This window comes from Dreissena polymorpha, chromosome 3 (genome assembly GCF_020536995.1).
Source record: "Dreissena polymorpha isolate Duluth1 chromosome 3, UMN_Dpol_1.0, whole genome shotgun sequence".
Classification (NCBI taxonomy): Eukaryota; Metazoa; Mollusca; class Bivalvia; order Myida; family Dreissenidae; genus Dreissena; species Dreissena polymorpha.
The window spans coordinates 137,439,184-137,453,318 of record NC_068357.1 but is presented as its reverse complement, the minus strand read 5'-3'; the positions used below and the strand labels follow the sequence as shown (position 1 = coordinate 137,453,318).

Below are 14,135 nucleotides of genomic sequence, written 5' to 3'. Positions count from 1 at the left end.
ATTGTAAGATTTTATGGAAATTTTGGTTTTGAGGAAGTCTCTTTTTACCAAAAATCCAGTCTGGGTGATAAGTTTTGTCCCAGAAGAGCTGTGGAGATTGCACAGGCTTATATAAGACGACACTTTCTGTACATGCCTTTAACCTAGTTTTCCTAGAATGCAGCTTATTTCCATGATAATAATGACCTTCAATTTGCCTTAAGAGGTAACTTTTGAAGATTATAATGACCTTAAGTTGACCTTGAAAGGTTACATTTGAAATTGAAATAGCCTTCAATTGACATTGAGAGGGAAAATTTGAAGATGGTTATGACCTTTAATTGACCTTTGAGAAACTATCAGATGACCTGCCATTGACCTTTAGAGGTAACATTCAGGGCTTTTCATCAGGAAATTGGGAAGAGGCCAAGCGCCTTTCAAATTGGGAATTTCATGCGCGATAACTGCTCATTTTGGGAAGACCGTGTTTTTAAAAGTTTTTGAAACAGGGTCTTTTCATTGTGCAGAAGTGTTAAAAGACGCATTGTGGTGCATTTTTAATCATATTAGAGCTCAATGCTTTCAATTTGGGAGATGCCCAATATGTCTAAGTAAAAAAAAAAAAAAATAATAATTTTTTTTTTATAATTTGGGAAATTCCTCTATTAATTTTGGGAAAAAATATCTTATTTTCGATTGGGAAGGGGCCGAAAATTCGGCCCCTGTTTTATAAGGGTGAGAAGCCCTGACATTTGAAGATAATGACCTTCCATTTACCTTCAGAGGTAACATTTAAAGATGGTTATGACCTGAAATCGACCTTGAGAAGTAACATTTAAGGAAGGTGTGACCTTCAATTTTTTTCAATTGCCTGCCAAGCTGAGGTCATGTAACCTTTAATTGCATATTTAAATAATGTTCTCACAAAAATCATATATGTTTTAACTGTGGAGGTTTGGGTAACTTAAGTTAGGAAAATTGTAATTGTAACTTTTTTGTCTAATTTCAGCACTTCTAGAGGAGCCACAGAATTCCTATGACAGTAATGCCACTCTTAAAGCCAAAGTTCTGTATCAGTCCTGTATAAATGTCAGTAAGTACAGGGATTTTTTTATTTTTGCTTATAATTTACAGCTGTGCCTTTTGGATTGGAAAAAAAGCATGATAAACCATGAAAATTAAGCACTATTAATATAATTATGAATAATAGTATTACAATTGTTTATAAATGCATGTGTAACTGCCTTTTTTAAATCTATATTTTAAAAAGGGCTTCATAATTATAATTATATTAACCTTGTTATTGAGTTCATTGGAAAAGTTTTGCGTTGTTTTGGGGAAATTTTGGTAAATTTTCTGGGGAAAAAATGTTACTTGGGACACAGCCTGTAAGTGCTGTAATTTTGGGCCAAAAAATAACTGAAGTTCATATAATAGTGAACAGTCAATTTTATTTTATTTTTACATTTTTGGGGAAATGGGGTCATGGCCCTTTTGATTTGGGAAAAATTGAATAGTTTTTATTAAAATTGGGATTTTTTTTTTAAAAATTGACAAATGCTATTAAATTAAGAATTTGTGTTTTCAATATGAAAATTAGTGATGTTCAAGTCATAGTGTTGGCTGGGGAGATGAAATCAATGTTGTGACTGATAATAAAATTAAAATAAAAATCAAACCTTTTAATTGGAATTTTAGGCAGACTATTGGGAAAAATGTATAATTTTTAACATTGGAAATTGGGTCAAATTTCAGCCCCAAATTTGACACTGAGTGTGAACATATTATTCGAGAAGAAGCAACCCGTAAATCCTAGGTCATGTTATCAATTGGTATCTGTTAAACTTGTGTTTGCATCTTTAATTGTGTCGCCTAACTTAGTTGCAATAATCCAACTCCCAGCTATTGACCCTCCGGGTCGTTGGGAGTTGCAACTGCTTACCCGATTTTCCATAGAAAAGTGCCACCCAGAATTCGGGTGGCAGTTTATTCGGAAATATTAGCCACATAAACTATTTTCTGGCATAAATAAACACAAATAGATCGTAAATATATCCATAATGCGCAAATTAAAACAACTCACATGATATGTTGTGCTTGAATAATATTGATCTAAATCCAAAGTTTCAAACCCGTCAACAGTTCTTTTAAATGTATATGTTTTTGCAATGGACAAAGCCAAGTATTCCGAGTAATTCCAAATTCCAAAATACGCTATAGACCATCTCCGGAATCCTCGGCAAGATAGATCTTGTGTCTAATCTACCAATCGTAATATACTGACTATCTTCGGAACATCCGTAAGATAGATCAAATCGTCAATTGAAAACTTCGGCTTTCGGTTTGATAACAGTTTTTGTATAAAGTATTTCTCCACAATTAAAACTCAAATTGATATCGGTAATAACAGGTATTGTGTTTGTAAGGATGTATAAGGTTGATTGAACTCGATTTTATAGACATACTTGAGACATAATTTTTTTACATTAAAAAATGGTTTAACAAGAAGAACTCTGAGCAGTACGTATGTACTTATAAAAGCTCAGAGCATTCAAGAAGAACTTTCGCCTGACTATGGTCAGGGGACATAATTATAGGTGTTACTTGCTCGGCGGCCGCAGCGGCACACTTTTCAAAAAAGGCTCATAACTTCTGTGTCCCTTCAGATATTGCTTTCATATTTGGTATGCATGTGTATCTGGACAACACCTTTCCATGAGCTTAAATTTTTTTACCCTGTGACCTTGACCTTGAACTTTAGGTCAGCGTTCCGGTTTCAAAATCTGCCACCGGGATTCGAAAAAGGCTCATAACTTCTGTGTCCCTTCAGAGATTGCTTTCATATTTTGTATGCATGTATATCTGAACAACACCTTTCCATGCGCATCAATTTTTTACCCCTGTGACCTTGACCTTGAACTTGAGGTCAGCGTTCTGGTTTCAAAATCTGCCAACGCGATTCAAAAAAGGCTCATAACTTCTGTGTCCCTTCAGATATTGCTTTCATATTTGGTATGCATGTCTATCTGGACAACACCTTTCCATGAGCATAAATTTTTTGACCCCTGTGACCTTGACCTTGACTTTAGGTCAGCATTCAGGTTTCCAAATCTGTGACCGTGATTTGAAAAAGCCTCATAACTTCTGTGTCCCTTTAGATATCACTTTCATATTTTGTATGCATGTGTATCTGGACAACACCTTTCCATGCACATACAATTTTTACCCCTGTGACCTTGACCTTGAACTTGAGGTCAGCGTTCTGGTTTGAAATCTGCAACCGCGATTCCAAAAAGGCTCAAAACGATATTTCTTTCATATTTAGTATGCATGTGTATCTGGACAACACCTTTCAATGACCATACAATTTTTTACCCCAGTGACCATGACCTTGAACATGAGTTCAGCGTTCAGGTTTCAAAATCTGTGACCGCGATTCAAAAAAGGCTCATAATTACTGTGTCCCTTCAGATATTGCTTTCATATTTGGTATGCATGTGTATCTGGACAACACCTCTCCATGCGCAAAAAATGTTTGACCCCTGTGACCTTGACCTTGAACTTGAGGTCAGCTTTCAGATTTCAAAATCTGCGACCGCGATTCGAAAAAGGCTCATACCTACTGTGTCCCTGCAGATATTGCTTTCATATTTGGTATGCATGTGTATCTGGACAACACCTTTCCATGTGCATTGAAATTGTTATGCCCCCGGATCGAAAGATCGGGGGTATATTGTTTTTGGCCTGTCAGTCTGTCTGTCTGTCATTGTGTCAGTCAGTAATTGTATGTGTGTGTCACAAAACTTGAACCTTGATTATAACTTTTGCAATATTGAAGATAGCAACTTGATATTTGGCATGCATGTGTATCTCATGGAGCTGCACATTTATGTGGTGAAAAGTCAAGGTCAAGGTCATTCTTCAAGGTCAAAGGTCAAATATCATTGTATTTTTCGTTCCTAAAACTTTAACCTTCGTTAAAGTTTAGTCATAACTTTTTCAATATTGAAGATAGCAACTTGATATTTGGCATGCATGTGTATCTCATGGAGCTGCTCATTTTGAGTGGTGTAAGGAAAGGTCATCGATCAAGGTCAAAAGTCAAATTTATGGGCATTGTGTTTCTGACAAACACATCTCTTATTTAACTTGGGGTCTGCGTTCAGGTTTCAAAATCTGTGACCGCAATTAAAAAAAAGCTCATAATGTCTGTCTCCCTTCAGATATTGCTTTCATATTTGGGATGCATCTATATCTGGACAAGACCTTTTGATTTGCATAAAAGTTTTCAGGGCCCTCAATCTATCAAATCTGCAGCCGAATTTCGGTGGCAGTCCCCCACCTGAAAAGTATACTTTTTTCCCCTTTTTGGGGGAAATATTCCCCCTAAAAAAAAAAAAAAATTTTTTTTTTTTTTTTTTTTTTTTAATAGAAATATGTGTCTCATGATTATTATATCTCAATTCTATTTCAATTTAATCTTTTCAAACATACTAAATTATAAAAATGCAATGGATATAGTGCAAACATGTACAAATGAAATAATGAGAGTGTAAGTAAAAAAATCCCCCAAAAAGGGAAACGCCGCGAAAATTCCCCCTCCTAAGGGCTGCGGACCCCTTCCCCCAAAGTAGTGTGAGGGCTCTGGTTTTGACCCCTGTGACCTTGACCTTGAACTTAGGGTCAGCGTTTAAATTTCGAAATCTGCGACCGCAACCCAAGAAAGGTTCATAACTACTATGTCTTTAGCTTTACTTTAAGCATTTTTAGTAATAATAATAATAAATTATTTGTATATGTGAACTTTGACAGTTGTAAAGATGTTGGTGAACTAGAAACGTACTACAGCCAGCACAAACCTGTGTGGATAGCAGTTTAGAATTGAAGAGAATTCACAAATTATAGCACAAAGGAGGGCATATTGTGTTTGGTCTGTCTGTGTGTTTGTGTCTGTTAGCTATTAGATTTACGATATTCATACAAAATTATTTTTGTCATTCATTAAAAAAAGTTTTGCTTATTCAATATGTTACTAAATAGAACAAAAAAGGCTAAAAGTTTGATTGTAACAACATAAAGAATAAATGTCCCATCGCCGATATAATAGTAAACAAGTAACACAGGTATGCTATCATCAGGCGACACATCCAACTCGCTGAGTTCTAGTTAAATTTAATCATAAAATAATTGATATTTTCATAGGGATTTGTCCCTTTGCCCCCCAGGTTGTTACTAATATTGAAACTTTCTAATTTTATCAATAATGATTATAAATGCTTATTACAAATGTCTTTGTAATCCACAATCAGCTGTGAAACTGTAAAGTTATGCAATAAGCTTTATAAGCATTATTAAGAAAATTGGAAATATGCAATAAGCTTTTATAATCATTATTGATAAAATTAGAAAGTTTCAATATTAGTAACAACCTGGGGGGCAAAGGGACAAATCCCTATGAAAATATGATTATAGATTATATAATTATAAACATATAAATAAATAAAAAACAATCAGTAAACAAAAACACGTTTATTCAGTCAACAAATTTCATGAATTAAATTGCATTGCTTAATGGTTCACTGTAAGAAAGATTTGTATGAAAACAAATTCCCAAATTGCAGTTCACTAGGTCTTTTCCTTAACATTATAAGTGAAACAAATTGCTGCTAACAAAACGAAAATGGAGCGCAAAATCACTGCAACTTTACTTTCATACTGTTAACCAAGATTTATTTCTCATTACAACACCCTTAAAAGGCACTTTGACACTCTAATTACCCTAATGGATTATTGAAAAACTCTACAAAATTGATGACTGCTTGTCTAGCCATACTTTTGTAGTAGCCACTCTAACTGAACAGGAAAATCATTCATCAATTTGTAATGTGTATCCGTTTGCTCTAAGATTACATTGATGTAAAGGGAATAATAAACCTTGTAACAGACGGTTGTATTTTCTTGAAGATTTACGACAATATGTCTCCTTTCTGCATTAAAGAGGCAAATATATGATTTATGCCGCCAGACAATGTATTACTATTACAGAAATTTCTGAGAACATTTCATTGAAAAATAATGTGAAAAGCCACAATTGCGGACATATTTTACTATGGTTTTATTGTTATTGTTTTGCGTGAAAGACAGTGGTAGTATGTCACAGCCTTAAAATGGATTTGTTATTTTTCGCTTTTAGCGTTTGGATAATTAAATGACCTACTTTCTTATATAAAGTACAAAATAAATTGAATATTGTAATTCAAGCAAAATACGTTCCTAATACAACAAAATCTGGTTCATTTCAGTGAATGCCTTTTGTCCGTTGTGGGCATTTTTCCTTAAATGGCTGTTGTAAAAAGTTGTTAACACTCTTAAAGTCTCATGTATTGTCCAATCTTCATGAAACATGGTCAAAACATTTGTTGTAATGATGTCTTGGATAAGTTGGAAAAAATGGTTCAGGTTTGTTGAAAAACATAGGGGCCAATGGGCATGGAATTTATCCTTGTATGGCTATAGTAAAACCTTGTTAGCACTCTTTAAGTTACATTTAAAGTTCACTCTTCTTGAAACTTGGTCAGACCGTTTGTTCTAATAATATCTTGGGCTGCACAGAAAAGGTCTGTTCCTTTGTATCTCAGGTGAGCAACTTTACAACTTTCAGGCCCTCTTGTTTTTAAAATATACTTATTTGCTATGTATTGCACAATTTTAATATAATCACTATTATCTAATATTAACACTTTGATAGTAGTTAAACTATTTTATGCAAACAAGAATAAGATTTATTTAATGGAGTGTCAATCTAATGCATATGTTATTGTTCTCCGCCAAAGGCAGAGGGATATAGAATTGGCGTTGTCCGTCCATCTGTCGTTACGTCCGTCGGTCACAAAATTTATTTGGGGCGGGGAATATCAATTCAACGAATTTGCTTGTTTTAATATAGTATTTTATTTCAAATTTCACTAAATGGCCAGAAAAGGGTTTTTGTTGCCCTGTAAGGGAGGTATATCATTTCTGCTCATTCCGTAAGTCTGTCGACACCTTTTGGAACTGCTTTCTTACTCAACTTTTTGTCATCTGGTCATTTGTCTGATAATGTTTATTCATAGCATAAAATAACGGCAAAGATCAATGATCTGCCATATCTCTTGAGGCTCTTCAGAGTAATTTCCATTGAATTTCTCAAATACTTTAGAGAGTTATTGCCATTGAATTTCTCAAATACTTTAGAGAGTTATTGCCATTGAATTTCTCAAATACTTAAGAGTAATTGCCATTGAATTTCTCAAAAACTTTAGAGTTATTGCCATTGAATTTCTCAAATACTTTAGAGTTATTGCCATTGAATTTCTCTAATACTTTAGAATTATTGCCATTGAATTTCATTCATACTTCAGAGTAATTGCCATTGAATTTCTCAAATACTTTAGAGTTATTGCCATTGAATTTCTCAAATACTTTAGAGTTATTGCCATTGAATTTCTCAAATACTTCAGAGTCATTGCCATTGAATTTCTCAAATACTTTAGAGTAATTGCCATTGAATTTCTCAAATACTCTAGAGTTATTGCCATTGAATTTCTCTAATACTTTAGAGTTATTGCCATTGAATTTCTCAAATACTTTAGAGTTATTGCCATTGAATTTCTCAAATACTTCAGAGTCATTGCCATTGAATTTCTCAAATACTTTAGAGTAATTGCCATTGAATTTCTCAAATACTTCAGAGTTATTGCCATTGAATTTCTCAAATATGGTTTATTGAAGATATTTTTGTGATGAACTTACCATTTTTTAGCTCACCTGATTGCTCAGGTGAGCTTTTGTGACTGGTCTTTGTCCGTCGTCCGTCTGTCCATTAACATTTGTTCGTAAACACTCTAGAGGCCACATTTATTGTCAGATCTTCATGATCTTCTTGGTCAGAAGCTTTGTTCCAATGAAATATCTGTCGAGTTCGAAACTGGGTTGTGTTGGGTTAAAAACTAGGTCACTAGGTCAAAAAAAAGAAAAAACTTGTAAACACTGTAGAAGTCACATTTCATGCCCAATCTTCATGTTACTTTGTCAAAATGTTTGTCTTAATGATATGTTGGTTGAGTTCAAAAGTGGTTCTGGTCCGTTGAAAAACATGGCCGCCAGTTGGCGGGGCAGTTTTCCTTATTTGGCTATAGAGAAACATTGTAAACACTCTGGAAGTCACAATTTTTGCCCAATCATCATGAAAGTTAATCAAAACATTCAGGTTTTATTGGTTTCTCAGACGGGTTTGAAAATGGTCCAGATCGGTGAAAAAACATGGCCGCCAGTGGGCGGGCCATTTTTCTCTATATGTATCTAATGAAAACATGTCAACACTCTAGAAGCCACATTTTTGGCCCAATTTTCATGAAATTTTGTCAGAACTTTTGTTTCCTAGATACGTGAGTTAAGTTTGGAAATGGTTCCGGTCTGTTGAAAAACATGGTTGCCAGGGGGACAGGGCAGGTTTCCTTATATTTATATAGTAAAAAGGCTTGTTAAACAATCATGAATTAAGGTCATGTAACATGTGAGACCACTCTTCTAAATATTGCATTTAAGTTTACAGTAGTTACTCCCCTTTGATTATTAATGTTTTCATAATCATACAGTGTAGATTTGTGTATCATTTATGTGTTAATTCTTAATTGAGGTTGGATGTTTTTTTTAGCTCACATGATTGCTCAGGGGAGCTTTTGTGACTGGTCTTTGTCCATTGTCCTTCCGTCCGTCGTCCGTCATCATTTGTTCGTAAACACACTAGAGGCCACATTACTTGTCTGATCTTCATGAAACTTGGTCAGAAAATTTGTCCCAATGATATCTCGATTGAGTTCGAAACTGGGTCATGCTGGGTCAAAAACTAGGTCATTAGGTCAAAAAAAAAGAAAAAGCTTGTAAACACTGTAGAAGTCACATTTAATGCCCTATCTTCATGTAACTTTGTCTTTACTGGTTGTGTAGTAGTAATTCATGTATTTCATGTATAAATGTTTGCTATGTTATGTGTATTTTGTACTTTGTTCTTTGTAGAATTACATGTACATGTACGTGTACATGTATGTCAATAGTTATTTATACAGTATATGATAAATTAAATAAATAATAAAAACATAAGGGAATACAAATACCACATGTAATAAATATACAAATTTAAAACAAAACTGTGTTTTCAATCCTTTATTTCATTATACATGCATAAGTATTCAAACATTTAAACAATAGAGCACATACATAGATAAGGTACCTGTTAAAAAACTACTAGCATATTTTGCAAAGTTTCGATCGACCCTGCGAATAAAGACCACCTGTGAACAAAGACCACAACGACCAAATCCCTTGAGTGGTCTTTATTGACAGGTTTGACTGTATCTCACATGAGTTTCCAAATGGTCCTTATGTGACTATATAGAGAGAATCCTTGTGATTGAACACTATGGAAGTCACATATTTTGCTTAATCATCGTGAAACTTAGTCAATACATTGGTTTTATTGATTTCTTGGACAAGTTGGAAAATGGCTCAGATCTGTGAAACACACTTTTTAGCTCACCTGATTGCTCAGGTGAGGTTTAAGGATTGGTCTTTGTCCGCTGTCCATCTGTCCACATTTGGTTTGTAAACACTCTAGCATTCACATTTCTCAAGCATTCTTTATCAAAGTTGCTGAAAGATGTTAGTCAAGTTTGATGATAGGTCACCATTTCAAATCTTACAAAAACAAAAACACTCCCTACGCCAGAGTTTTGGTTCAATAATGATGAAACTTGACCAGGATGTTTGTCTGGTCAATATCTAGGTCAAGTTTGACATTAAGTAAAGATTGAACGAACTGACTCCTCTCAGGTGAGCGAAATAGTTCCATCTTGGTCCTCTTGTTTCTAATTGTCGCCTTTCTGTATAGTTAAAATTTGTCCCAAGTACAATAACCAACCAAAGTACACCAGGTCAGGAGTTATTTCCCTTGTTAATTACAAAAAATGGCTTCATGACAATATCCTGTCTCTTGCTCAACCAGTTTTCATTGGTTCATCACTTAACTTGAAATTATGAAAATGAATATAATTATATGAGCATTAAATAGAGGACATGTTTAAAAGCCAGCAAGATCTCACGAGGATCTTAAAACTTAAAATGTCAAAAGGACTAGAGTCCGTGATAATAACAATTATAACTTTACTTGGTTCCTACTATACAAGCAGTTTGGATTAGACAAAAACAGCTAGAAACACTGATTAAAACAAGAATAGTCTAGCAAGCTTTCCTTAGTCAGCTATTGTTAACCTGATTCTAGTTGAAAAGATCCCTGTGGTGTAAAGGATATGGTTGCTGCCTAACAGGGAGGTCAAGTGTTCAATTCCCACTGAGGGAGCGTTCTTTAGATCTCCCCCAAAGACACTTTAAGATCTCCGCCAAAGACCCTTAGTACTGGTTCTAGACACAGGAAAGGGACTTGAGAGCGTTTCAATAAGCCTGAGGCTAGGGCTTTCAAAGCAATCAAGATAAAATAAATAGGTTTAAACTAAAGTTGAAAATCCTGGTTATGAGATTTGGGTTAGCTCGTCAGGTTCTATATAGTTCAGGCAGACAGGGCCACACTTGTTTCCAAGAGATTAGTTTTTCATCCTTTCCTTATAAATAACTAGTAATCAATGAAAAGTTCCAAGTTTGAAATTTCCTTCCCAAAAATTTCAAAACAAAGGAAAGTTGCATAGCTTTTTCCCCAATTATGGTTGGTCGATTTTTGCAGCGAAACGCTGTAGCGTATTGAAACGTATAAAAAAAATCTCTTCTCAGAACCGGGGCTTTTTTTTAATGTAACACCTACAATGTTGTTAAACGTGCATGTTTTTCACAATTTTCACTTCTGTAACGGATTTTCGCGTTTTTTAAAATACATTTTACGGTTCACAACAAGAATTGGGCCTAAAATACGTTTTTACCCGTCACAGATGTTTATTGTCAAACAATTATCTGCTTAAATACGTTATCATTTGTTTTAGAAAGGGATGCCCGGCATAGCGGTGTCTACAGTATTTTTACGCTTTTATACAACTGAAAAATGAAGTGCATGAGAATACTAAGAAGAACTGTAACGTATTTTTACGAACTTTGTCAATAAACCTCTGTAACGTATAAAAACTATTTTTGAAAAAATCAATACAGATCAATAAACAATATTACACATGATCTGTTTTATGATTTGATCTTTTTTTGCCAAAACGTTGTCATATAAAACATTAGTAATGCCGAACTTTCTTAAGTTTATACCACAAACATGACAGAATTGTAATCATTGTTTTCAAAATACCACTCATTTTCTTTTAATGCCCCCCTTCGATGAAGTGGGGGTATATTGTTTTGCTCATGTTGGTCAGTCCGTCCACCAGATGGTTTCCGGATGATAACTCAAGAACGCTTAGGCCTAGGATCATGAAACTTCATAGGTACATTGATCATGACTGGCAGATGAACCCTATTGGTTTTCAGGTCACTAGGTCAAAGGCCAAGGTCACAGTGACTCAAAATAGTAAAATGGTTTCCGGATGATAACTCAAGAATGCTTATGCCTAGGATCATGAAACTTCATAGGTACATTGATCATGACTGGCAAATGACCTCTATTGATTTTTAGGTCTCTAGATCAAAGGTCAAGGTCACAGTGACTCAAAACAGTAAAATTATGCGGTTTCCGGATGATTACTCAAGAATGCTTATATTATGCCTAGGATCATGAAACTTCATTGGTACATTCATCATGACTGGCAGATGACCCCTATTGATTTTCAGGTCACTAGGTCAAAGGTCACGATCACAGTGATTCATTAATTGTGTTTGTCCAAAACTTTAACCTTGGTTAAAGTTTTGCAATATCTAAAATGGTTTCAGGATGATAACTCAAGAATGCTTACGCCTAGGATCATGCAACTTCATAGGTACATTGATCATGACTGGCAGATGACCCCTATTGATTTTCAGGTCACTATGTCAAAGGTCAAGATCACAGTGACTCTAAACAGTAAACTGGTTTCCTGAAGATAACTTAAGAATAATAAGGCCTAGGATCATGAAACTTCATAGGTACATTGATCATGACTGGCAGATGACCCCTATTGATTTTCAGATCACAAGGTCAAAGGTCAAGGTCACAGTGACAAAAAACATATTCACACAATGGCTGCCACTACAACTGACAGCCCATATGGGGGGCATGCATGTTTTACAAACAGCCCTTGTTTAAGATGAATTTTGAGCATTTAAATACTTATTGATGTTAACTCTCAATTATTAACCATAAATGGTCGAAACTTTATTTGACAAGTTTATAGTCAACAGACTGTATATTTAACATTCGAACGTCGCAGTCTTATTTTAATTTTTGTCTTTGATTAAGTTTCAGTTCATTTACAAACATTGATAATTGTATTTTTTAAGAAAAAAAGTTTCAGGCTTCCTACGCTTAATAAGGGTCAGGTTTTGAAACAACCATATTTGTATGCGTTCTATAACGTTGTAGTCGTTCACTGAAAATTCGCCCCGGTTTTGAGGAGAGAAAAAAACGTGTACGTTCTAATACGTAACAGGTGTGCAAAGGATATGGGGCTTTTATGCAGAGCAAGGTTGGGATTTGGGGCCCGTCAACTCAAATCTACTGTTAAAAAAGTAGAAAAATGGTTTTTACTAAGTTTGGATGGATAGAGAATGCAAAATTAATTGAAGTGAATAAATAAGTAAAACTGGATGAACCTTATTCTGAGAAAACTGGGCTCAATCCATATGAGTAAAGTGTTGTCATTAGCCTGTGCAGTCTGCAATCAGGGAAGACACTTTCCACCTAGACAGGATATTCTTTTTTAATTTTCTTGCTTTAAACAAAAAAATCAATAAGATCATGGTATAGTGTAATCCCTGATAATCCGGTATGGACTGCACAGACTAACTTTTGCCAACACTTTACCCCATTAAGCCCTGTTTTCCTAGAATGGAGCTCATTTGAAATTTTGAATACATGGTTTCCTGCTAGACTGGAATTTATATTTTTGTTTATGCACAGACATGAAGCCCTGTTTTCCCATAACAATGCTTATATAAAAACTATTTTTGGTTGTGTTCAGGTGAGATTGAGGCTGTCGGGGATGTTCCCCTCCGACGGGTGCTATCTGAGCTGGGGGGTTGGCCAGTGATCGACGCCTCCTGGCAAGAGTCCAAGTTTGTGCTGGAAGATGCTCTAGGTGACCTCCGTGGGCAATACAACGCCCCCATCCTTGTGGACGTATGGATTGGACCGGATGATAAGAATTCTTCAGTAAATATTATACAGGTGTGACATTAACCATATTATTTTTGCCTATTAACTTTATTTTCCCCCGCCATAGGCAGAGGGATTTATATTTTTGCTGTCTGTTAGTCTGTCAGAAACTTTTCAGGGCTATATCTCAGAAACTATATAAGATTTGAAACATGAAACTTCATTTGTGTAAAGATAGCGTTGAGAAGTGTCATGCAAATGAACTATAATCCCACATTTTCTTAAATAGGCGTTATTCCCCTTTGTTTATGTACGTGTGGATTGGGCCAGATTATAATTATGAACTCTTCACTTACCATCATTCCTGCACAGACTATTTGGGGACAACTCTTTTTGCTTTTATTTAATTTTTTCATTTAAAGGAAGTCACTTTGTAGTGAAAATTCAGTCGAGGTGTAAAGTTTCATCCCAAATTAGCCTGTGTGGCCTGAACAGGCTAACCTGGGACGACACTTTATGCATTAAGACCTGTTGTCAAAGAGTGAGTCTGCATTTTATGCCCTACATTGATGCTTTTGATGCCTCGGATCAAATGATCGGGGGGGGGGGGGTATATTGTTTTTGGCCTGTCTGTCTGCCTGTCATACTGTCTAATAACTTTAACCTTGGTAATAACTTTTGCAATATTGAAGATAGAAACTTGATATTTGGCATGCATGTGTATCTCATGGAGCTGCACATTTTGAGTGGTGAAAGATTACGGTCATCCTTAAAGGTCAAAGTTCAAATATATGGCTTCAAACCGCAGTAGGGCACATTGTGTTTCACAAACACAACTCTTGTTCTCTTTTTGTGTGTGTATGTGACTGTGGAAAGGTGTATT

General features: G+C 35.1%; 1 protein-coding gene across 3 annotated transcripts in view; it reads left to right on the top strand.

The window, feature by feature from the left end:
• Positions 1-14,135, top strand: part of LOC127871615 (neprilysin-1-like) — a 120,801-nt gene that overhangs the window by 74,527 nt on the left and 32,139 nt on the right. For all 3 annotated transcript variants that reach the window (XM_052414713.1, XM_052414712.1, XM_052414714.1), the window contains 2 exons: positions 989-1,072; positions 13,119-13,324. In XM_052414713.1, coding sequence (XP_052270673.1) covers positions 989-1,072; positions 13,119-13,324 — 290 coding nt within the window. The remainder of the gene's footprint in view (positions 1-988; positions 1,073-13,118; positions 13,325-14,135) is intronic.